Here is a 24,696-nt window from a genome sequence, read left to right as displayed (position 1 = left end):
GTACATTCTACTAATGAAGACTACATGAAAATTCTGAAATGACCTTAACGTTTACAATTCAGTAAAAATATAAACTATCCGACAAAAAATGCCATAACAAAAACATTGACTTAGACAAAACACACCTGCGTGAGACTGAAAATTTTCTTAAATCAGAAAACCAAATACTTCAAATGAAGCTAATTTTAAGAGAGCAATTTTCTGGCAAAAGCTTGTTTAAGTTAGTTGAACTTGCGTGTTAGCTACTGAAAATTGTTATTCCATTTCGAAAGACCATCTAATAATAGATAAACAATGTGAACAAGGTGTTATTTAATCGAACTTAATTGTAAGAAAATTTGACGTTGATTAAGTCCCCTATTCCCTCATATTGATTATTGATTCATAGAGAGTATATGAGAAATTATGCGCAATATTTGTTGAGTGATGAAGACATTAAAGTAGAAAAACTTGCACTTACTGCCAAATGCGCCGTCTTCCCATCGTTGATGTTTATGCTCTCGATGTTGATTGAAAAATTATTTTTCAGAAATTATTCTAAAACTAATATTGAAAATATAGCAAATAAATTGTTTAGCGTTTGATATTAGTCTTCAATCAATTTTCCATTAAAAACGCATTGTTTCCATCCACGGAAGGCGTCAGGCTGAAATTATTTCCAGTATATCAATAAAGTAAATGAACTCGCATGCAAATTTTTATTTTATTCATTGCTACTGATAAACATCACTACTGCACAATTTTCATTGCGCTTCATTTACTTAACTAATGCACGTTGTTTGAGAGAAAACTTAACTGTAGCCATAAATTGTTGAAACACAAAAACACTTCTCATTGCAGAAACATTAATTTCATCTTTATTACTAAGCTTATTTCAAATACTACAATTAATATAAATACAAGAAATAAAATGCTTTTTAATTCATTTTATATTACATATCGACTTGTATGAAAAGAGAAAAAGCAATAACTGCAATCTGCCAATTTTTAATTACGCTTTGTTTATTTAAATAATGCACTTTGTTTGAGAGAAAGTTTAATTGTAGCCGGACAAACAAACGGTATTTCTCATTGCGGAAACATTTATTTTTCTAACTAAACGTATTTTAAATACTAGAAATAATATAAATACAAGAAATAAACTGCATACTCATTTTATATTAAATGCTGGCTTGTAAGAAGGCAGAAAAGTATTAATTTCAAGAAGCAATTCAGATTGAGTGACAAACCAATGAAGACCTTTCGAAAATTCAGAAATGACCTTAACGTTTAGTATTCAGTAAAAATATAAACTATCCGACAAAAAATGGCAAAACAAAAACACTAATTTAAAAAAACACCTACGCATATAGGAATTTGATATTTAAAAATTAAAAACTGACCTACATAAATAGATCTCATCGCAGAAATCTTTTCATGAAAATATTAGCACAGTAACTGTGCATCTGAGAAAATTAAGATAACAAATATATAATTTGCGCACTGCCAATAACAAGCTAAATTTTCAAAATATAAAGCAATAATAGAATAAAATAATATCTATATAACAAACAGCATTTTGCTGCGCTGCTCAACAGAAAATGCAACCGACTTAGAGATATTCGACCCGTTCTGTTCAGAATAAAATTCAATGCCAAAAGCAAGTGCAGATTGAAAAATGGAATAACAAACAAGATTATCTATTCTTTGAAACTGTTCTACGTCACACTTTAAATATAACAGAAAATTTTCTTTTACAAGTTTTTCCCCTTTTATTCTTATGAAAATCAACAAAAGATTGAATTCTTCAATATACATGCATTCATAAAAAATACCAGAAATATCCTACAATATTAAGCACGTACCTTGATGCAGTTTCTTTCACTACCACTCGTCATGAACGGCAGCAGTTAATTGAATATCACTCAAATGAAATATTGATAATGGATACAGCATTCGTCTTTGCCTGAATGGCATTATAACCTACTTATAAGTCTTTGACAATCATCTATCTTTACATTTCGTTATTTTTCATTACTAATAACATTTCAATGGCATAGATGGCTGAGCATTTGGCGTAAGGAATGCGGGTGGGGTTCACAACACTCGGTAATTACTAGAGGAGAATGGGCGGGGATTCCATTCTGATTGCACGATGGGAATATGGTGGGCAGCGCTTGAACCCTAAATTGCTAATGGAGGGTTTTGGGGAGGGCATGTCGCCTTTAGGAAGTAATGGATGCAGTGAAAAGAAGGTACATCATTGAGAATGAGTGTTCGATAGGGAGGCTGGTCAAATACCACTATAAATGCATTGTGGGATCAGTGGTCTGTGCGTATACAACAATTAATAGGAGATGGACAAAGAGAACGCGGGTATAGATGGCTGAGTATTTGGCGTTAGGATTGGGGGTGGGGTTCACAAGTCTCAGGAACAACTAGAAGGGAGTAGGCAGGGATTCCATTCTGATTACACGGTGGGAATATGGTGGGCAGGGCTTCAACACTCAATTGCTACTGGAGGGTTGTGAGTCAGTTGCACCACTCCCAGTGCGTGTTGGATGGAGTAGTAGGAAAAGGCATGACTGGGAATAGATGTAGGATGGGTGGCCAGACCGTATAACACAATGAAAGTATTTTTGAAGGAGTGGACAGCAAGTATATATCCATTGGTAGGTTATGGACTGAGGGAGGACAGACTTAGAAGGCCCAACAATTGGTATAAGGATAGGGGATGGGCTTCACAACACTGAATAGGAGGTGGATGGGTAGGGAGCGGGGTTTGAACTCTCACTAAGCCGTGGAAGCATGTTGAGCAGGCATGCAACACTGAATGTGTGCTGGAGGGGTGCGTAAAGGGCATGCCGCTCTTAGAGAGTAATGGAAGCTATGGTAAGAAGGTACATCATTGAAATAGTGTTGGATAGGCAGCCCGGCCCTATACCACATAAATGCATTGTGGAAATACTGGTCTGCGGGTATACAACAATTAATAGGTGATGGACAGAGAGAAGGCGGGTATAGATGGCTGAGTATTTGGCGTACGGATTGGGGGTGGGGTTCACAAATCTCAGTAACAACTAGAGGGGAGTAGGCAGGGATTCCATTCTGACTGTACGGTGAGAATATGGCGGCCAGGGCTTGAACCTTGAATTGCTACTGGAGAGATGTGGGGAGGGCATGTCGGCTTTAGGAAGTAATGGATGCAGTGCCAAGAAGGTACATCATTGAGAATGAGTGTTTATGGGCAGGCTGGTCGAATACTACTATAAATGCATTGTGGGATCAGTGGTCTGTGGGTATACAACAATTAATAGGTGATGGACAGGAGAAGGGGGGAATAGGTGGCTGAGTATTTGGCGAAAGGATTGGCGGTGAGGGTCATAAGTCTCAGTAACAGGGGTAGACCCCATTTCCCCTCTGACTCCTCCTACTTTTTCGCAGTAAAATTTCATTGGTTGCTGCTCTGACGCGCGCCTCTAAATTTCATTTGTCACTCCTATGCATTTTATTTGTCGAATATTATTTTATTCTATTTGTCAAATCTTTTCTAACCTTTTGACTATTTTATAATAATTCTGTTGTTCTCAGATTGAGAAGTTCCCTTTGGGAGGGAAATCAGTTCTAGTGATTAGAAAATTATGAGAAAAACTTTGAATACAATATAAACTTAACGCATAAAAATTCAGTAAGATAAAGGTTAATGCGACCATTCAAGTGGAGGGTTGTATTTCATCTGTATTGCATTGCATTGCATTGTATCTGTATTTTTTCTGTTTTCTCATCGTAATTTCATTCTCTTACTTTTCTCAATCTGAGAACAACAGAATTGTTATAAAATAGTCAAAAGGTTGGAAATAAAACTTGACAAATAGAATGAAATAAAATTTGACAAATAGAATGAAATAAAATTTGACAAATAGAATAAAATAATGATTAACAAATAAAATGCAGAGGAGTGACAACAAATAAAATTTAGGGGCGCGCGTCAGAGCAGCAACCAATGAAATTTTACTGCGAAAAAGTAGACGGAGTCAGCGGGGAAATCGGTACTATGCAGGGCTTGAACCCTGAATTGCTACTGGAGGGGTGTGGGGAGGGCATGTCACCTTTAGGAAGTAATGGATGCAGTGCCAAGAAGGTACACCATTGAGAATGAGTGTTGGATGGGCAAACTAGTCGAATACCACTATAAATGCATTGTGGAATCAGTGGTCTGCGGGTATACAACAATTAATAGGTGATGGACAGGAGAAGGCGGGTATAGATGGCTGAGTATTTGGCGTAAGGATTGGCGGTGGGATTCACAAGTCTGTATAACAACTAGAGGGGAGTGGGCAGAGATTCCATTCTGATTACACGGTGGGAATATTGTGGGCAGGGCTTCAACACTGAATCGCTACTGGAGGGTTGTGGGTCAGGTGCACCACTCCTAGTGCATGTTAGATGAAGTAGTAGGAAAAGGCATGACTGGGAATAGATGTAGGATGGGAGGCCACACCGTATAACACAATGAAAGTATTGTTGAAGGAGTGGACAGCGGGTATATAACAATTGGTAAGTTATGGACTGGAGGAGGACAGGCATAGAAGGCCCAACGATTGGTATAAGGGCAGGGGATGGGCTTTACAACACTAGGTAGGAGGTGGAGGGATAGTGGGCGGGGTTCAAACTGTGATTAGGCGGTGGAAGTATGGTGAGCAGGTATGCAACACTGAATTAGTGCTGCAGGGGTGCGGCGATGTCATACCGTTATTAGCGAGTAATAGAAGCACTGGTAAGAACGTACATCATTGAGAATGTTTGTTGGATCAACAGGCTGGGGATACTAGTAGAAATGAATTGTGGGATGAGTGTTTTTCGGGTATACAACAATTGATAGGTGATGGAATTGGGAGAAGGCAAGTATAGGTGGACGAGTATAGACGGGGATTCTACATTGACTGTGCGGTGGATATGTGGTGTGTAGTTGCACAACAGTGAATTGGTACTCCAGGGGTGTGGGTCGGGTGTACCACTATTACTGAGTGGTAGATGGAGTGGTAGAAAGGGGCATGAGTGTGAATAGATAGTGAATGGGCTGACCGGAGTTACAGCACTCTGAATAATTTGTGGAGTTCGTGGCTGGCAGGTAAACGAATTTTAATGGGTGCTGGGCTAATGCTGGGAGGGTATGGTACAACGATATGTTAGTGGAGGGGTGGCGATCGTGTCTACCATTCTGAATCCGTGCTGGAGCAGTGGCGGGTTAATATACCTCTCTGAATTTATGGTGATAGGCGTGACGTACGGGTTTACTACTCTGAACAGGTGGTGGAGGTTATAATATTCTGAATGAGTGGAGAATCGCTGGCGAGTGGGTATACAATTAAGTACGGTTGTGGAGGGTGGCTGTTTGCGTAGCTAAGGGATATCCTCTATATACAGAGTTGAAGGATTTTCTTATAACCTGAGATGAAAGGTGGTTTACTATAATGGATGGAAAAGTAGAGGAAGAATAACTTCGCGCATTCGTTTTGTCCTTAGCAAAGAGGTAAAAAATTTGTATACATGCGGAGCGCATTTACCTTTTGTCTTTTCTTTTTCTGTGTCGATTAGTGCCCTATTTGCTGCGTGTCGTCCTTTTTCCACTTTTTCGTTTCTTCATTTGTCGTATCTGCAAGAATAGTAAATGTTGTATCTAAGATTTTCTCGTTTTATCACTTAGCAAAATTGAAATACTGAGCAAAGCATTTTTGAATAGATGAAATAAATCATTTGTAGTTAAAGATACCGCTAGCATAATATGATTGAACATACACTTTCAAGAAATAGTAACATGGATTAAAATGGAATTACTTAACGACAAAACAGAAAAAGAGAACGTTTGACAACTTTGCCACTTGCCACGTAAGTTAAACAGACAAGTTCATAGTCACTGATGATAATGCAATTTTCTATTGATCGTTATTTGCATAATGCAGCGCTAGAAATCAGTTTTAGTGGATTGGAAAACTTTCAAGATGAGGAAGTAATTCTAACCAAACGCTGAGAAATCAGGAACATTGAAAATTAATGCAAAGCGAACCGTTAATACATCAAATGCGCAATATTAAATGGAATTCATTTCAATTTGCTTAGAGAAAAAGTTCAAATGCACAGTTAATTCACTATTCAAAAATTCAGAAATGACCTTGGTATTTCAAATTCAGTCAAAATATAAACTACCTGTAGAAAACCACCATAACAAGAAAATTATTTTGCTGCTTTGCCAAAACTAACCAAACGAAATCAAATCTAACCAAATGCTCTAACCAAATCGTAACATAATATGAAAAACCAAATGTACAGTTTTACAGTGAAAAACATCTTATTTATGTATTATATATTACAAACTTAAATTATTCAAATAAACTAAGGAATACCTTCACACTTTCTAATTATACTAAGCCGTCTCACAGAATCATCACACACAAGAAATCGCATTTACCTCTGGGCGTCTCTTGTTCTGCTTCGTGTTATCCGCACTTTCATTTTTTTCTTAGATTCATTAATTTTACCTGCAAAAATGATATTAAATCAAAACTATTCTCACATTATCACAAAGTAGAGTTACAACAAATGTAAGAAGTAACATCTTTTCAATTAAAAGTTAATTATCTAAAATTTCTGACACACGTAGAAAAATGGAATATTTTTTCAATAATTCAGGAAGAGAATTCAGCGGCAACTCAACGCCACAATGAACTCAGAGAACGTTTCTCAACGCTACCAATTGCCACGTAAGTGAAAGGAAAAATAACACCCTTACTGATTACACGGCACCTTTATAGAAATCGTTATTTGCATAGTGTTGCGCTATAAACCGGTTTTTAGTGTATTACTACTTTTGGTGAAGATAAATTGTGACCTGCACCGAAATTTAATACGAACAGAAGAAATGCACTGGTACATTCTACTAATGAGAACTACATGAAAATTCTGAAATGACCTTAACGTTTACAATTCAGTAAAAATATAAACTATCCGACAAAAAATGCCATAACAAAAACATTGACTTAGACAAAACACACCTACGCATAAAGGAATTTGAGATTTGAAAATTCGAAACAGACTACATAAATAGATTTTATGGCAAAAATCTTTTCATGAAAATATTAGTACAGTAAAAGACAAAAATATGATTTGCGCAATGCCTGTGATAAGCTAAATTTGAAAATATAATGCAAAGCGATAATAGAATTTAATAATTTCTGTATGACAAACGGTATTTTGCTGTGTTGCTCAACAGAAAATGCGAGCAGCTCAGAGGTATTCGACCTGTTCTGTTCAGAATGAAATTCAATGCCAAAAGCTTGTGAAAATTGATAAATGGAATGAAAAATAAGATTATCTGTTTTTTGAAACTGCTCTTCTACGTTAGACTTTATATATAATAGAAAATTTTGTTTTACAAGTTTTTCAATTTTTGTGCTTATTGAAACCAACAAATGCTTAAATAATTAAATGTACATGCACTCATAAAAAATACCAGAAAAATGTTATATTATTAATTTTTTTACCTTGATGCTGTTTCTTTCACTCGCACTCTTGTCACGCACCGCACCAGTTAATGGAAAATCACTCAAATGACAAAGTGACCGTGGATTCGGCACTTGCTTTTCCCTGATTGGCCTCATAACCTTCTTATCAGTGACTTGCGAATCAATTTTCTTTATACTACGGTATTTTTATTTATTAAAAATAATTAAATGTTTTTATTTTACGATATACTGTAACTTAATCTCAAAGTAATTTTTCTGTTTTCAATATTTTAGCTGCTTGTTTTCTATCTGTGCATTTGATTCTGTTTTGAGAAGATAAAAGCATCTAATGCAATTGCGCAATAAATGTTAAAGAAGACTTGTATGGTTATTTTATTAGCATTACCGAAAAATGAAATAAATTAACTCATATTAAATTATGAATAGAACATCAATTTAATCAGAAAGACACGGGTCTGAAAACATGAATATAACAATGTGTTTTTCATTAGCTCATTGTGCCAGTACGGAATCTTTCACTGTTCCTTTTCTAACTGAACTGAGCTTCACTCTCAAACCGCTTTTAATGTTTGAAGTTCCCTCCTGACGTATTTGTCATTTCGTAGAACTCATTTTTGGCAACTTTCTTTATCATTTTATTGCATTGCACATTTATTTTTATTACTTTTATAAGCATTTTGATTTACTTTTGTTACCTGAATTATTCAACTTTTCAAAATTTGATAATATTTAACTGATATGAATGTCAAAAGTCGACCAATCAGAAAGGGCTTCATACTTATGAATTGCTCAAACGTATACCATGCGCCCTTTGCCCACGCGAAAATTATTTTGTATTTAAAACATTATAGTTAATTATTATTCTTAAAATTAACTATTAAACAATTTTTATTTCATATACCGAAAATTCGTTTAAATTATTGCTTTTTTGACACTGACACGATCAAAATTCGACGCATTTTGCTTTTGTCAGATTATTATGCTTACGTTAAAAAATGATTACTTTCGAAATGTGTTGAACAATGAATTCTATAATAGTTTAACAAAAGCAAATCATCTGTAAACGTACTTATTACATTATTGAAATTTTACATAAGAACCTTTATTCAATGGCTGTACATCAATTAATTTTCACCAAAAGACAATCAAAATCACCCATGATTTTTATTCAGTATTTTTCCATTCTACTTTATCTAAAGCATAAATTACTCCTCCATGTTTTGTTTTGTAGCTTTAGCTTGCTGCTGAAACGCTATCTTCCTCTGCTTAATTTTTGCTTTTCGCTGCTTCGCAGTCAGCTTCCTTTTGTTCCACCTATAAAATAATCGCTTTTAATAAAATCAACTTTACAAATTGAAGAGCATTATCTCATAAAAAATTATTGAAATAAATATTTTTTGTACAAAAATATATAATACCGTCGTTTCTTAATTTTCACAGATGGTTCTTTCGCTTTTGGAACATGCTCTGGATTAGCTCGAATAGCAGCATGAGCGCTTTTGTACATTTCTGGAATCTACAGAGCACAACAAAAAGCAATTTCGTAGAAGAACAATTAAAAATAATACTGTAATTACCTGTTCAGGTGTTATTCCTTCTTTAATGTAGGCCGAAAACTGACGTTGGTAAGCTTCTTCATTCTCATCTTTCAGTTCTTTCATGTAATTCGCAACATGCTGCCCATAAATTCTTTCCTTATGAACTTCAGGATTATACTTCTTTTCGCTAGCATCATAACCAGGAAAACGACGATCCCTTAAAAACGCTTTCAGCTCACAAATACATTTATTAAATATTAAAATACAAATAAAAACATACGAATGAGGAATATCTAAACCACCATCAAGAGCTCCTTTCATTATACCAAAAATCCGTGCCCCTGTAGTAGTTCGAGCTAAGCCAACATCAAGAAAACAACGGAATGCTCCGGGTTTTCCCTCCTCGCTTTCTACATTGTAATCTTCACCAGTTACGTCATCAACGCCTTTATATATTCTATCTAGTTTCAACTTTTTCAAATGCTACAATTAGTAAACAAATTAGAAAAACTAATAAAAAGACGTAATTGCAAAAAAGCTAGGAGTCATTATAAAGCTTACTAAAAAAAAATTACCTCACTAAATACAGTATGACAACATAATAAAAGCTAACTAAAATTATACAAATAATTATTTTAGAGTCCATTATTAAGTGAACAAAATATTCCATTATTCATAAAATATTACAAAATATTTTTACTCACACGTCGAGCAAGCAAAAGTCCGGTACAATACGCAGCCGCATAGTTCGTCAAACCCAGCTTAATGCCATACTTCGGAAGTTCATGAGAATACGCTGCAGTAACAACCACATCTCCACCAATTTTTGCGTACGCAATCTAACAAAAACATTTTTACGTCGTAAATTTCAAGTATTTTTATGGTGTTTAGAGATGTTTTACCTGTGCAACAATATCCTTGTTAGTAATTCTGACGATCAATCTATATTTTGGAGTGTTATACTTATTTTTATCTTGAACTACCAAATATCGTCGAGCATGATAATCGGTTTTTCCTTCTAAATAAACATCATTTTAAGCAATACGTTAAAATACTTCAGAAACGTTACGTCTTCGTCGTCGAAATTTCACTTGATAACGTTTGAAATATGCCTTGTTTTTAACAACTTTTACAAATCCCTAAATAAAAAAAGCGCATTTCAATTATTTACATCTGATAAATTTCTTATAAACATACCATCGGAAAATAATCCAACACACCAGTTGGATGAAATACAGTATGCAATCGTGTTTGATAATAAAGTACCAATGTTTTAAGAAAAGAAAGTATTTGTAAGTGTAGCTTATTTCATTATTATTAATATTTAAAATAATTACAAAAAAATTCAAAATTTTTATAAATTGTGAAATATTTTACTTTAATAGCTTAATTTAATTTTCCATGATAGATTATTTTTTGGCAGTTATTAAATTTGCTTGTTAGGTGAACACATTTTAGAACGGAAATTTGATTATATAAAATTTACACCTATTTTGTATTTTTAGGCTTTAATCATCATTATCAGCAGTACATTTGGAAAGTCATTTAAAGGAAGGTTGACTGATAGCTAATTTAAACATTTTGTGGCAAAAGTTTTAGTTAATACCGAAATAATTTTGTATATTGCACTCTTATAAAGTGCATTTTCATATTTTTTTTTCTAAAATTGCGCCATTTTGTTTCATTAAAATATATGCAGTATAAATTGCAGTCTCTGTTTAGCAGTTTGGCTTTTATCAATACAAATGGTTTTATCAACCGTTCAACGTTGTTTCAGTTTATGTTTGATATCGACGTTTATTTTTCTTTCAACAATCTTCACTGAAAATGTCGTTAAATTGTTAACTTTTCTAAAATATGTGAAGTTTTATGGAAAAAAGATGCAATTCAATGTTATTCATCAGAAAAGAATATTTGAGGAAAATGCTGAAAACGAATCATTGTCATCTATACTGATTTTCAAAGAAAAGACAATAGTGCAAATTTATAACTAGCTATTCAAACAAATAAATAATGTTTAACATAGAAAGAAAATAAACCTGTAAAAAACAATGTTTGTAAATTTTAAAATTTTATATCGTCGATATGCTTTTGTCAATGTCAAGAACTTTGCATGCTCGCGATAAGTGTGCCTGCCATTGACGAAATTTGTAATTGTTCAACAAGCAAATATTTCCATTACACATGCATACATACATACATGTAGCTATGCAATTTGCTCATGTGAATAATATTTGATACATGAAAGAGATTTATCATAAAATTGTAAAGTTGATGCAGTATGAAAAAGCATTGATGGATAAAGAAAAAGGAGTAAAAATTGAAAATACCAACGCATGGAACAATTTTTTACTTTGACAAGTGTAAAAGTCAAACAACATGTCACTCGTTGAGCTATGCCAATCAATGCATACAGAGTCAATTAGGCACAAGTAGAGCTTGAGCAGCAGCGATATGTTTGTGCTTTATTCTTTCAATTGTAAAGCTTTGCGTTCAACGTTTGGCCATACAGTTCAGTTCTGAGTCGACTTCAAACAGTTTCTTCACGTTGTGCAAGATTCTTTCGCATCTCATCGCAATTCCATCGCAGTTCAAATTCAAATAAAGTAGCTGTTGAATCTGTTTTCAAACGATAACAGAAAACAAACAAAATAACAACAAAAAAAATCCAGTAACAACAGAACAGAGCAAGCAAGCAATGAGCTCAGTTTCGCTTAGCAAATCGTGAAGTATCCAGTATTGGCGTACTGGTAGATCGACTGATGTGCAATTCGGAATAAGATGGAGGTGGTGCTTCTTGATGCATTTTCACCGCTTCTTCATAATTCGGTGGCACATCCAAGCATACAGAGGAGACGTATTGCATTTGTTCGACGTTGCAAGTTCTGCTATCGTCGGTGGCTAATGTTCGACTAGGCAAATGCTGCAAATCCCGTTCCACAAGCCACGTTGGGCAGAAGAAGTGGGATGAATTGTGATACATGCAGAAGAGGCAAAGGAAAATGTAAAAGCCGACGCAGACAAACACGACGGTGAGGTCGATGAATAAGTCCATCATAGACTTTACAGTACAGCAAACAATTTACAATTGACGCATATACATGCGCAGAGTGAAGTATTATTGATCAAATAAATGTAAATGTTAAAAAATTAAAATAAAAAAACCCAAGCAAACAGTAGAAAATAATCGACTCGTTGTCGTGATGTCAAACAAGCTACAGCGACAAGCTGACTGGCTTGTAAAGTTCAAGGGGAAAAAAGTTGCAGTCAACAGCGAGCATCTGATTTTGCATCACCCACGTATCTCATTATCGTGAACCGATGTTTACCGGAGTGCCTAGAAATTTTTCGATAAGAACTGCTCAAAAATTCAACATACCTAAGCATTGTATAACTTCTAAATTCAGGCTGAGTTGCTTTACAAACGCAACCCTGAAAAATGAAAATACACATATAATACCAAAATATCATTAAATAATTATATTAAATAAATATTTTTCCATGACTGATTTAAAAAAAAGAATAAATAACTTGATTAAAATTACAAAAAAAAAATATATACATCATAACATTTGAGGAAGCCTGTATATTGTATTTCCTGTACTGTGAAACGGATGCAAAGTGAAGCAAATGTGGCCACATGTTGTGAAACCGGCTTTAAAACTAAGCTTGAGACCAGATTGTAAAATGGACATGCCAAATTGTCCGTTTATCACAGAATCAACAATTCCTGTCCCAGTAATACGTCATTTTCCTGAAATTTACTATCAACAAACACAACACAACGACGTCCTAAAAATCATGCTTCACCATCGTTCCATATTATTTATATGTTGTATAAAAAAAGAAATGAATTTATTCCACCCTGCTTGGTTGAATTTTCAAATTCCACCACCAACGTCATCAACTTTATCATCCTATCTCTTTCATTATCATAATAGATAAACAATGCTTTTACTTTTTGTTGCAACATTTCTACATTTGAAATAAACAAATAAATAAAACTTTCAAAATTTGCATCAATATTTCAAACTTGTCAATGTAAGTTTAGAATAACATCTACAGTGTTAAAAAATTCCAATTTCAAAAGATAAACCAACAAATATGGTATTGTTTATTTTTAAAATTATATCGCAACAATAAAAATGAATTGCATTTTATTACATTTTACAATATTTCTTTCATTTACTGAACATTGATTGTTTCAATGATGCATTTTTGTTGAAGAAATCTTCGTATCAGATGCAATTATTAATGCTATAATTTGTACATTAAGCAACAATTATTACTTCAATGTCAATAGAATTCACGTCTTTGAATTGTGCTGTGTTGAAAATTTTTAGTCAACAAGTTGATATGATGATATTTTGACAAGTAGGCAGTGATGGAGTTATTTTTGTTTTGATTTTATGAAATCTTGTTTGCCGTTTATCAATTTGTATTACAAATATCATTTGCATTTTTATTATTCGTGTAAACTAAATGTTTTTTCAATGTGAAAAAAAAACATAATAAACATTTTATTTTGATGATTCAGTGATTTCTTTTGGTTGAATAATTTTTACTCTTCCGTTATTATTATTCTACTTGTATTCTTCATTTTTGCTTGATTGAAATTAGTAAACAACTGTCAATGTGTCACGTTTCCTGTCAATTACACAATGCTTTTATCATTTATCATTTTATTTAACACTTCATCGATACAATTAACCTCAAAAAGGCACAATGACTTGAAGTTTGCATTTCACTTGCTTCAAAAAATTATAATCTGGTTATTATTTGTCGACATGGGTTATAAATTATACTCAAAATTCATGGTTATACTATGAAATTCAGGAGCGAATACGAAATTTCAACCCTGTGGCATGCAACGTAATGCCAACTTGCTAAATAAACATTTCTTCAAGAAATGTAAAAAAAACAAAGTATTATTCAAAATTTTCTTGCATTTCACGTTGAAAAAACATCCGTTAGTTGTCAAGTATATACAGCCATTAATATTATATTTTTTCACCTTTTTCTGGATTAAAATGTAAAAAGTAGAACTATAATAAACAGCAGTTGCATTTGCAGTTGTAATTTTTTGTATTTTTTTGATAAATATTCTAAAAAATTACGATTAATTTTTACAGAACAGATTTTATAAATCTCACGAAATGTTGTACCAATAAAATCTCTTAAAAACACTGATTATCTTAATAAATTTTCTTTTACTTGCAATAATTAATTAATGAAGCTAAAAATTTACAAGGACCTTTTACTGTTAGTAGAAATTAGCTGTGAAATATTTTTCCATTCTAAATAAGCATGAATAATAAATTTAAATCCAGCTGCTGCTTTGCTATCTTTTTTAAATTTAATTTTTTTTTATTTTTTTATCGGAAAAAATAGCACTAGATTTAAAAATAAAATATCATTTGAAAAATACTGTAAATTCTTTGAAACACTTTATTGTCACCACGTACGGTACAGCATTACGTGAGTTCAATAATTGCAGATTGGATTTTTACCAGTATTAGTATTATTATTAAAAAAGAATTTGATTTACTTTGTCTGTTTTAAAGCTGAAATTTAATAAATGCTGAATTATAAAACTTTTTTTTCAGTTGCAGTGTCATAAACGAAGATAAAAATGAGTAACATATGCGGAGGTGTCAAAGAGGAAAGAGAACCTACAGAAGCAGAAACGGCAATAGCACTGGGTTTGAGATCTGACGTGGAGAATCAATTGAACAGAAAGTTCAAGCATTTTCGTCCAGTGTCCATTCGTACACAAATTGTGGCAGGCATCAATTACTTTTTTAAAGTTATGGTAGATGAAGATGATTTTATTCATCTTCGAGTTTTTAAAAATTTACAGAATGAAACTCAGTTGCACGGCGTACAGCATGGTAAAAAACATTCTGATAAGCTCGAATATTTTTAGTTAAATTCATATTTTAAATTCTCAATTTCTGCTTTGTTTTATTATTCTGCTGATTCACGTTATTGTAATATTACCCCTTTTAATATTATATTTTTATAGTTGTTAATTTTGAGAAGTTATACGATTCAATCATTATTATCTGCAAAACATTTCCAAGAAATTATGTGATTGTTTTTTGAAAAAGGTGAATATGATGCATTTATCGGTGTGATAATTTCGCAAAACTAAACTGATACTCTCCAACTTGTCAACAATTTTTGTTTGTTTTACTTACGGTATGTTGATTTTTGTAAAGTTGACGGCATTTTGATATTGTTCATATATTTTATTTAAAATGTAAATTTAAACGAATTTATTTTTTAATAGTTCTGAGTAAATTTCATTTTATTCTTAGCAGTATTCCGTATTAGAAAGAAAATGAAACATATTTATTTGCGACATGCCGAGCTACAATTAATGAAAACCAAAGCTCTCTTGTTACACCTATTTAATGATCACTGCTCTGTTATCAGTTTCTTACGTAATTCTTTGCTTAGCGTTTTTCTGTAGTACCGTAACATATTAACGATTCTTTCTGAAGTGAGAGAATGCTTTAAATGTGAAAAGCTTTTCAATATAAGTTTCAAAATTAACATAAACTACAGTAGAGAAAGGTATCTTGCTTAATGCTTGATTAATCAAAAATTTAATTTTAACACTGATTAAACAGATAAAACGGTGTAACTTTCGATTTATTAATAAAAAAGCGTAATATTGTTTTGGCTGCATAACTAATTCAACAATGAATGAAATTTTTAGTTCATCAAATGGAATCGGAGCGTTAAAACAAGTGTTCACTTCGCTTATTGTTTATTGTCAACATTACTTAAAAGGTGCGTAAACACTGTTGACATTATTACTGATCATCAGCTTTAACCAATGTCTGTTTCAAAATATAATTTTTAGATTAATGTAAAAAAATTTTTTTAAGGTCATTCACTTGGTAAATTTAAAAGAATTTCACAGTTTATGGTAATATATGAAATTCTTAAAGTTATAAATTATTTTAAATGTGATATACAAGAGTGTCAGAAAAAATATTTAACAAAATAATCTTCAATTTGAAACAATTTAAGATATTTCCGTGTCGCAGCGTTTCAGAATTGTCAACATTTTAAATTGGATATCAAATTGTCATACTGTGTGTCACATTACATATAAATTGTTTGTTTCTAATGACTTTGAACTGATGTGTAATCATTAAAACGTACGTTGAAATGAAATATGAAACAGCTATTTACGCAGATCATAATTTAAGTTTAATAATACCAAAAAATTAAGCTACACGAAAAACCATATTTTGTAATGTAGGTAAAAATCATACTGTAGCAGGATGCATTGTATGAAAACTAGCACAAAATTAATATTGATGGAAATATTTTAAAGCATATTGCGTAATTTAACTATTCAACGGAAATTCAGTTGAACTTTCTTTTTATTGCTACGTAAATGCTTTTGAATATCCAAATTGAGAGATTACGGTAGAGCAATATCTGAACATTTACTTGGTACAACGCTCTAGAGATGTTCTAACAAAAATTAAATTCAAAAGAAATAAACACTGAAAAATTTTTTAATCGAAACGAGCAAAAATTTATAGAGTGTGCACAACAATTTTGTTTAGCAGCAAATTTAATTTATAAAATTATTATATAAAATAATATAATGTCTAATATATATTTTAAATTTAAATATTAATACTTTGCTAATAAAATATTGAAGTTAAACAGCTACGACCTATTTTTCATTTAACAAAATTTTGTTTGGAATGCAAGTTGTATTTACAGTCTAATAAGTACAGTAAACCAGATGTAATATCTGAAATTGTATGAGGAAATGGCGTTTCCACCTCGTTTTGGGATGCCTTCTATTGCTCAGGCTACATTTGTTCCAACTTATAATGCTGTTCCAGTTGGTACGTTTTTAAGTTAATGATGTCGTCGGTATTTTCAGTTTTATTGTTTTTGCATTTACTTCAGTTCTGCCAACAACTGCTCATTATTTAATGCCAACGCTTGCCAACAGTGGTGTCGTTCGAAATGTTGTTCAGAAAACACCTTCACCAGCTCCACTGACAAAACGAGTACCGAGCATAAGCCTATCATTTTTTGAATTTTGTATTTACTATTAACGATTTTAGCAAGAGATACTGATGGAAAAGCCTCCCGTGACAACTGTTTTTGTGGGAAATATCAACGAGCAGGCCACCAACGAAATGATCAAAGCAATGCTAGTGAAATGCGGTAATATAATTAGCTGGAAAAGAATTCAGGGACCGAATGGAAAGTTTCAAGCATTTGGGTTCTGCGAGTATGATCATCCAGATTCAACATTGAGAGCGCTGCGACTACTGCACGATTGGCCTTTAGGAGATAAAAAGTTGGTGGTAAGTAATGTATATTATATGACTTGTATAATTTAGGTTTTTTATTTATACTGTTTTTGATTTTATATTTTAGTAATTTGATTTTTGTTTCAGCTTAAATGTGACGAAAAAAATAAATCTATGCTAATTGACTTCATTAACAAACGAAGAAGCTTGTACAATAAGCCACCGTTGAAGATGGAAGGAGATCAGTTACCAGCAGATGATGAAATTCGAAAAGAAGATGAAATGTTTCGAAAGGCATTAAAAAATTTGGTCAAAGAAATGGCACCTGAGCTTTTCGAAGGAACATCAAGTATGTAGTTTTAGTAATATTTCTGTTTTTTGTTGAAAACTGCTATTTTTTAGAATCTCACGTTCCGAAATCTCCTACTCTTACTGGCAAAGGAGGAGTAAGTTGGTTGTTTATATTTATTAGCATATTAAAAGATATCAAATAGGTATATTATTTGATGAAGAAAAATATTTATGACTATTGTTTATTTTATTGAAAAAAAGAGTGCTTTTCTGAGGAACGCAGAGTGACTGTATAAGCATTTTCAGAACTTTATTATGTTGATGAGAATGCATTTTTTCATTTTAAACTCGATATTGATTGTTGTATTTTGACTGCTTAATAAATTTGTAGAATTTGGATATCGAAAGTTTGGATCGTGATCGTAAAGAATATATTGCAAAAGAAATTATTCAGTTTCGTGAAGCCCATAAAGTAAGCCATTTTTTGTTTTATGTAATTGGTTTTGTTAAATTTGTGCTTGTAAAATGTTTAAAGTCAGTGCTGAAAGAAGTTAAAGTTTGCATTTATTTATTATTTTTTTCATGTTCAACATTTTATAATTAATGGGATATTTTATTTCCACTTTCACATTAGAATGTTTAATATTTGACTAAGCTATTTGGCATCGGTAATCCTTGAACTCTGATGCAGATGCCTTTAACGATTGATTGATTCATCGCACCACTGAAACCGAAGTGCTGTGTTTTTCTCTCGCGCATCTTTAGTCTCTCGACTAATTGGTAAGTTTGCCAATGAGATAATTTGCCCAAAAAGAACATGTTTAATAGGCTTTGTGCGTCGCTGAATTTCAGCATCAATTTGGAGTTTTTTGTGAAAAAATTTCCGAGTTTGCTTCACATTTCTTAATTCATCTCCATTTTCATTGAAAACTTACAATGCCAGATCAACGTTGCGCAGATTAAGTAAATATTTGCTGTGCTTTTTAATGTGATGTTATTATTGTGCTAGCAGTGCAGAAAGATTAGATGTGTTTAGTCGGTAATGAAATCCTTCGTTGGAAGCGACTTCAGTCCGGCAATTTCCATTTATTATTGCTGTAAGTATTTTCCACTGTATTTTATTAGTGAGGCAGTAAACGTGACAGTTGAATTTCAGTTGCATTTTTGTATTATTTATTCTTGAGGTATCTTTTTGTTTTTGGGTGCAATATTTAGCGACAACACTAGTATATGTCTTTGTGTATAACGTGTATAACATTTATGTTTTTATAAGTTGGTATAACAACTGGATGGAAAATTAAGCAGTTAAGCTTGTATTTATGTTGTTTCTACTAATGTGGTGTTCACTGCTTGTTGCTCTCATTAAAAAAATATGCGCATTGGTTGATTGATTGATTATAGGTATATTTTACATTTTTCAAAGTTTATAAAAAACTTTTTATTAAACAGCCTCTCCTTTTCAGAAAATAGAAAATCATTTTGACAAATTTGGGGCACTGTAGATTGTTCTGCTAGAATTCTTGATGTAGATGATGTTGTAGATGTTGTATCTTAGATATTCATTTTGTTACATTTTGCATTGTGCACATCATAGCCTGCCAGTAATAGCGACGAGCTTTTTCTTCGCCGAATTTTTACGCGAGGTATGGATTTTCATTTAACTTTTCCTTTTTCGTATGCGTAAAATAAGGTAGGGCATCGAATTCAAAATTTACGCTGAGCAGTTGATTTTATTTTCTAATCTTGGAAAGATCCGAAGACACCTACCTCCTGCTTGCAGGTATGATTTTTCATAATTTGGCTTTTGATTCGCGAACTTGTTTTATGTAAGTATGTATGTTTTTGCGCTTTATGAGGCGTGCATTTTGGGAAATTTGTGTTATTAATACAGCGTCAGATTTGACTGTATATTATTTGCTGATTGATTATTAGCAATGAAAAAAAAGTCAGTGTTTGCCATAAGTGATTAATCTTGCAGAATGGAATTCGACGAGTGCTGAACTGTACAGATTACGTAAGCAAATGCGAAACTAATGATTTTTTTAGCTTGTAATATAGATTTCAGTGCGTAAGTGCCAACTGTTATTTATGAAAAAAAGGCATAATATTGCTTTCGGTTTCCTTTTTAATTTTTTAATTTGAAGTACATTCCTAGTATTTAGTTGGTTTTTTCTTTGCAGGATGATAAAGAAGCACGTTTGAAGGGAAAATCAGCTTCTGTTGATGTGAATGAAAAGAACGAGCGTTTTACTGAAAGACCATCTACTCCTTTGGAAGCTGACAGACGAGCGTCTACAAAATTCGAACGAAACTGTGCTACCGATAGTGCCGATGCAAAAGTTGGTGAAGCCAGAGGGCGTAGGCGGGGTAGCACTCCTGAAACTGGAAGCCGTCGAAGACGATCTCCCTCTGCTGACAGGTTTTCAACGTTATATTCTGTTTAGAAAGGCTTTATTAATTTATGTAATTTTTTAAATATATGTGTATGAATATGCAGGTTGTTGGAAACCAGTGAAGATGCACGGGAAAGAGAAAAATTGGAACGCAAAGCCAGGGAAAAGGAAAAGAATTATTTGGAAAGATTAGAAAAATTAGAAGCCAGAGAAAAAAGAAAAGCGAAAGAACGGCTCAAACAAGCGGAAAAGGAAAAAAGGCGAAAAAAAGAACAAGTAGTTTCTTTATGATTATGTAATAAAATTTATTTGACATTGTTTTGTTTCTTTTCTAGTTAGCAGATATTAAAATTATGCAAGAGTTCCTTGAAGACTACATTGATGAAGAGGGTGATTTGGAATTTTATCAGTATGTTTTTTTAATGATAATTATCTTTTGTTTCGTATTGAATTTTTATTTTTTTCAGGGGCAAATCATTACTGCTAAGAAAAGATGCAATTACAGACGAGATGGAATGGGATGCACTTGACAGACTTCGCGAAGCAGAAGAAATTGCTTTAATTCGTCGTAAGCTTATTGAGGAAAATTCAAGTAAAGATTCTAATGAGGTGAAATATTTCAAAACGCAAAGAATTTGGAGGAATCATTAATTATTGTTGTGTATGCAGACAAAAATAATGGTGGAAGAATTACCTGTGAATCCTGTGAAATTGGAAGAGCAGCAGCGTACCGTTTCAGAATCTGAAACGGATAAAGCTGCTGATAATAATGATAATAATGCAGATGAAGTGGATTCCGCTGTCCCAAGTATGTATGATTGTGCGTGTGTTGTGCTGTTATTCTATAAAGAGGTTTTTTTGCAGAGGTGAAAAAAGAGACGGTTCTGATTCCAACTGTTTTTTTACCCGCACAAGCAGAAAACAGTCAGCCCATTGGTTTTGCTGGCTTGAAGCTAGGCTCTGTTTCTACATCGACGAATACTGCAGCGCCTATACCATTGCAGCAGATGTTTAATGAACCGGATGAAGAATTTTCAGTTGTTAAAACGTCTTCTCGAAAATTGGTACCATTGGAGTACACTGAGGAAGAGAAGCGTGCTCTGGAAATGCCGAACATGCATACTCAGATGTCTACTGAAGAGCGTAAGAAATATGTGAAAAGTCTCATTGACAAGATCCCCAGTTCTAAAGAAGAACTTTTCAAGTATGAAATTCATTGGGAATACGTCGATCAGGTATGGATCATTTTTTAATCTTAATTTCCACGTATGCATGAATGTCTGTATTTATTTTTGTAGCTTTTGATCGATCGTCGAATAAAACCGTGGATCAGTAAGAAAATAATTGAGTACATTGGGGAAGAAGAAGCCAGTTTGGTAGATTTTATATCTGAAAAGGTTCTTGAAAGATCAACACCACAGGGTTTGTTAGATGATATTTCAATGGTATGTTGATTTGTTTTTCGAGATATTTCACATTTTAAAATATTTTTCTAATAATTGTCCAATTTATAGGTATTGGATGAAGAGGCTGGAGTTTTTGTGGCCAAACTGTGGCGGTTGCTTATTTATGAAATAGAAGCTAAACGAGTTGGCTTGTCTAAACTTGAACATTAATTTATTATTTAGCTTTAGAATTTAAATGGGATTTTTTGGAATTGGGTGAAACATTGCATCCCGTATGTGCAAATAAATTTATTCAAGTAAAGTTTGTTGTTTGTGGCAAATTTACCTTCTTCAAAAAGTTTGCTTAAATAGTAAAAAAATGTTATTGAAGTAACAAGCATAAATGAATTGACTGTGAGAGTTTTCATAAAATTTGGCCGAAAGCTACTGTACTAGAGAATCAAATTAAGTGTTTCATTAAAATTAAAGTACTGAATTTCGTTGGACTGCAATATTCGTGCTAAGATGATATTGATGCACAAGCATGGTAAAATATGAAAAGAGAAGCTACTGAAACATCATATTGTTATTTTAAATTTATTTTAGAAACAAACATGCGGAATGTATGTTTTTAAAAAGAAAAGATAGACGTTGCATATTTGTCTTAATACCTGATTTTCTTTAAATACTGTAACTGTCCATTTTCATAAAATAAATTTGTATGGATTAATATTTGCAATTAATTAATCCATAAAAAAATAAAAATGTCCGAATGAATTTTACAAGATTTGTTATATTGCTTGTAATTAATGTTTTCATTGTATTTCTTTCGAGCTTTATTTTAACGGTTTTGATTCGACACTTTTTTGTTTCCGATTTGCACAATGTGGAACTGCCATTAAATTTCATTTTTGAAACTTGTGAGAAGTATGGTGTATGCTCTTATCCTGTTGCAAATGTATCGCTGCAGAACAGAAACGGCCAGTCGTTATTTGAGGTTGATTTTTATTACGATGTCTTGTTCGAATTGACCGTATTTCCTGACTCTGTCAGGCCCACTTCTGGCATGATTATGCTTATTGTTCGATGTTACAGTGGTGAAAATTTGCTCACTTACAGCTTTCCGAGAAGCACAATACTGATTTATCGCCCGTGGCCATGGCGGTTGATTAGAATGTTTGTTAAATTACCACTTTACGTTTTTGGCTGTTGCAACGAAGAGCAAACATTCAGTATTAATTTGTTGGAAAAGTTTCACTTTTCCAATGCTCATTTTTGCAGTAAAATTTCAGTGGAGCTGCAAAATACAGAAATGAATATTGTTCGCTCGTCAATTATTCTGCAGCCGTGCGTTAATTTGCTTTTTCACTTTTTGTTCCGATGGCCATTCAGCTCAATTCCGTTGCTTTACATGTTTCTGTGCGCTTTCTTCACTGCTATTTCATTGTTTTTGTGGATTTATTTAATAGCAGTTAAAGTAACCGAAATCCAGCATCCCACTTACAAAGAGAATATTGCTTTTTCATTTTGGATGAAAAATCGACCGGCAATAAAATTAAAGACAGAGTGATATATGTTTTGTTCTGTTGGCGACAGCAAGATTAAAACGAAAAACCAATAACATTGCTTATTTAAGAATTTTAGCATTTTACTCGATAAAATTCTTCGATGATTATCATTATTTTAATATTTGGTATATTTTTGTCAAGTATAATAATACACTTTACAGTGATGGATAATTTTTTATTTGACAATCCCGAACCATGTCCCGGTTTGTACTGCGGTCGTCAAGTCATTGCAGATGGAAACTATACAGAATGCGGAGTAAGTATTCTTTTTTTTTCATATTTTTCACTTAGTGCTAAAGGCTAATTGTATATATTTATTGGCATGCGATTGGGGTACTCGTGTGAACGAAAGAGGCATCTGTGTGCCATGTAATGGTTATCCAGATGTTTATGATTGGCTTTATTTGGGTTTTATGGGTTTTTTGCCATTTCTACTCCACTGCGCGTCTATCAAATTTACATCAGCGCAAACCAGGTAAAACCAACTTGTACATCTTTTTAATTGTTTTGTTTATATATTTTTCAAAATAAAGCAGTTGATCAATTTTCAATTTTTAATCAGTTCAAATTTCTTTTATTTGTATATTCAGATTTGTGCGTGCTTTATGATTTGTGAACTTGAAAAATTGATTTTATTAGCATATAAAGGAAAACTTTGCACCTGACTATAAGAAACTATTCGCTATTATCAGTCGATTATTGTTATTGTAGATTGAATTTTTCATCTTGTACAATATCATCGATAATGTTATAAATCTGAGTGACAAATGTTTGTCTAAAATGTTTTCTTTTAAACCATTAACATTTTTTCTCAATTTTAATTTTAATTGACTTTAATTTGATAATGTTTCATTTTATTTTATTTTATTTTTTTGCTTTTCTATTTATCAGAGAATTTCGAAACGTGGTGCTACCGCAAATCGCAGCCGCATTTGTTGAATGTGTTTTTCCGGCTATTTTGAGTTTATTAATTGTCGAACCAAAAGGAAGCTTAAATTTTTACACTTGTGGGGTGCAGAATCTTCAAGATTGGTATCCTGTATTTTATAATCCGGTGATTGATTACACCAGAACGGTTCATTGCACTCAAGAAGCAGTTTATCCACTGTAAGGAAAAAGTTGTATTTTTCTTATTTAATTTACATGTTATTTATTATTTGAGGTATTTTTTACCATTTGTGTATTATCTGTTTTCGTTGCTTTCACTTTCGATTATTCATCCTATTGTGGTTTTTGTTTTCAAATTGAAGAAAGAAGGCGCTAGCGGTGCTATTTACGCCGCATTGTATTTTTATCCGATTTTGATTATTCTGCACTCTGTGTTGTGCGGATTAATTTGTAAGTATATGCATGTTTTGTTTTTTTTTAATATTAATATGATTAGGGTTTCTTTTCTCAGATTATGCTTTTCCTTATATAATATTGTTTGCGGCGATTTGTCTCAACGCAATGCATTTGGCTTTGTATGAAACGCAAACACCGTTCTGCATATTGCATGATATGTGGCGAAAAAAGCAAAATTTAGCTGTTCTTGGTGTATTGATTTATTTGTATTTGTACGGTATATTATCTATTAGTAGATTTTCATCATACTGGGTGTACAACGTGATGCTTCTATTTATTCCGGCTCCGTCGATATTCTATGTACTTACTGTAAAATTTACACATCCACACAGGTTGAACATGATCATATGAGGAAGAAATGTTTTTTTTACTTGATAC

At 32.7% G+C, this 24,696-nt stretch overlaps 7 protein-coding genes across 7 annotated transcripts; 4 read left to right on the top strand and 3 right to left on the bottom strand.

The window, feature by feature from the left end:
- Nucleotides 1-125: 125 nt before the first annotated feature.
- Tsp_03424a (60S ribosomal protein L5-A) lies at nt 126-483 on the bottom strand (the record flags this gene model as incomplete). The annotated part of the gene is made up of 2 exons (XM_003379722.1): nt 461-483; nt 126-135 (listed from the first exon to the last, which is right to left on the bottom strand). Coding segments are annotated over exons 1-2 (33 nt in total), but the record flags the coding sequence as incomplete, so codon positions are not given.
- Nucleotides 484-5,957: 5,474 nt separating this feature from the next.
- Tsp_03423 (60S ribosomal protein L5-A) lies at nt 5,958-11,226 on the bottom strand. Its single transcript, XM_003379721.1, has 14 exons — nt 11,149-11,226; nt 10,238-10,342; nt 10,110-10,179; nt 9,943-10,058; nt 9,745-9,879; nt 9,317-9,523; nt 9,080-9,274; nt 8,921-9,018; nt 8,712-8,816; nt 7,521-7,677; nt 7,225-7,382; nt 6,707-6,783; nt 6,449-6,518; nt 5,958-6,006 (listed from the first exon to the last, which is right to left on the bottom strand). Exons 1-14 carry the CDS (start codon nt 11,224-11,226, stop codon nt 5,958-5,960), a joined length of 1,620 nt encoding a protein of 539 aa, XP_003379769.1.
- A 518-nt stretch (nt 11,227-11,744) lies between these two features.
- Tsp_03422 (conserved hypothetical protein) lies at nt 11,745-12,098 on the bottom strand. The gene has a single exon (XM_003379720.1). It carries the CDS (start codon nt 12,096-12,098, stop codon nt 11,745-11,747), a length of 354 nt encoding a protein of 117 aa, XP_003379768.1.
- A 572-nt stretch (nt 12,099-12,670) lies between these two features.
- Tsp_03421 (hypothetical protein) lies at nt 12,671-12,985 on the top strand. The gene has a single exon (XM_003379719.1). The coding sequence runs from the start codon at nt 12,671-12,673 to the stop codon at nt 12,983-12,985; it is 315 nt and encodes a 104-aa protein (XP_003379767.1).
- Nucleotides 12,986-14,672: 1,687 nt separating this feature from the next.
- On the top strand, nt 14,673-16,123 carry Tsp_03420 (cystatin-B). Its single transcript, XM_003379718.1, has 5 exons — nt 14,673-14,931; nt 15,080-15,150; nt 15,765-15,842; nt 15,937-15,948; nt 16,082-16,123. Exons 1-5 carry the CDS (start codon nt 14,673-14,675, stop codon nt 16,121-16,123), a joined length of 462 nt encoding a protein of 153 aa, XP_003379766.1.
- Nucleotides 16,124-16,841: 718 nt separating this feature from the next.
- Nucleotides 16,842-22,976, top strand: Tsp_03419 (putative PWI domain protein). The gene is made up of 21 exons (XM_003379717.1): nt 16,842-16,920; nt 16,985-17,088; nt 17,146-17,391; nt 17,485-17,686; nt 17,740-17,783; nt 18,020-18,100; nt 18,813-18,854; nt 19,170-19,271; nt 19,607-19,642; nt 19,809-20,047; nt 20,126-20,297; nt 20,357-20,430; nt 20,489-20,630; nt 20,691-20,829; nt 20,886-21,256; nt 21,320-21,466; nt 21,536-21,610; nt 22,013-22,029; nt 22,241-22,582; nt 22,699-22,757; nt 22,879-22,976. Exons 1-21 carry the CDS (start codon nt 16,842-16,844, stop codon nt 22,974-22,976), a joined length of 2,811 nt encoding a protein of 936 aa, XP_003379765.1.
- Nucleotides 22,977-23,137: 161 nt separating this feature from the next.
- Nucleotides 23,138-24,669, top strand: Tsp_03418 (JNK1-associated membrane protein). Its single transcript, XM_003379716.1, has 5 exons — nt 23,138-23,230; nt 23,274-23,449; nt 23,866-24,081; nt 24,137-24,312; nt 24,374-24,669. The coding sequence occupies exons 1-5, from the start codon at nt 23,138-23,140 to the stop codon at nt 24,667-24,669; spliced, it is 957 nt and encodes a 318-aa protein (XP_003379764.1).
- The last annotated feature ends 27 nt before the right edge of the window (nt 24,670-24,696 follow it).

The sequence above is a fragment of the Trichinella spiralis genome, assembly GCF_000181795.1.
Source record: "Trichinella spiralis strain ISS 195 chromosome Unknown Scfld2, whole genome shotgun sequence".
In the NCBI taxonomy this organism is placed as follows: Eukaryota; Metazoa; Nematoda; class Enoplea; order Trichinellida; family Trichinellidae; genus Trichinella; species Trichinella spiralis.
Note: the sequence above shows the minus strand (reverse complement) of the source record. Positions and strands in the feature narration are given on the sequence as shown.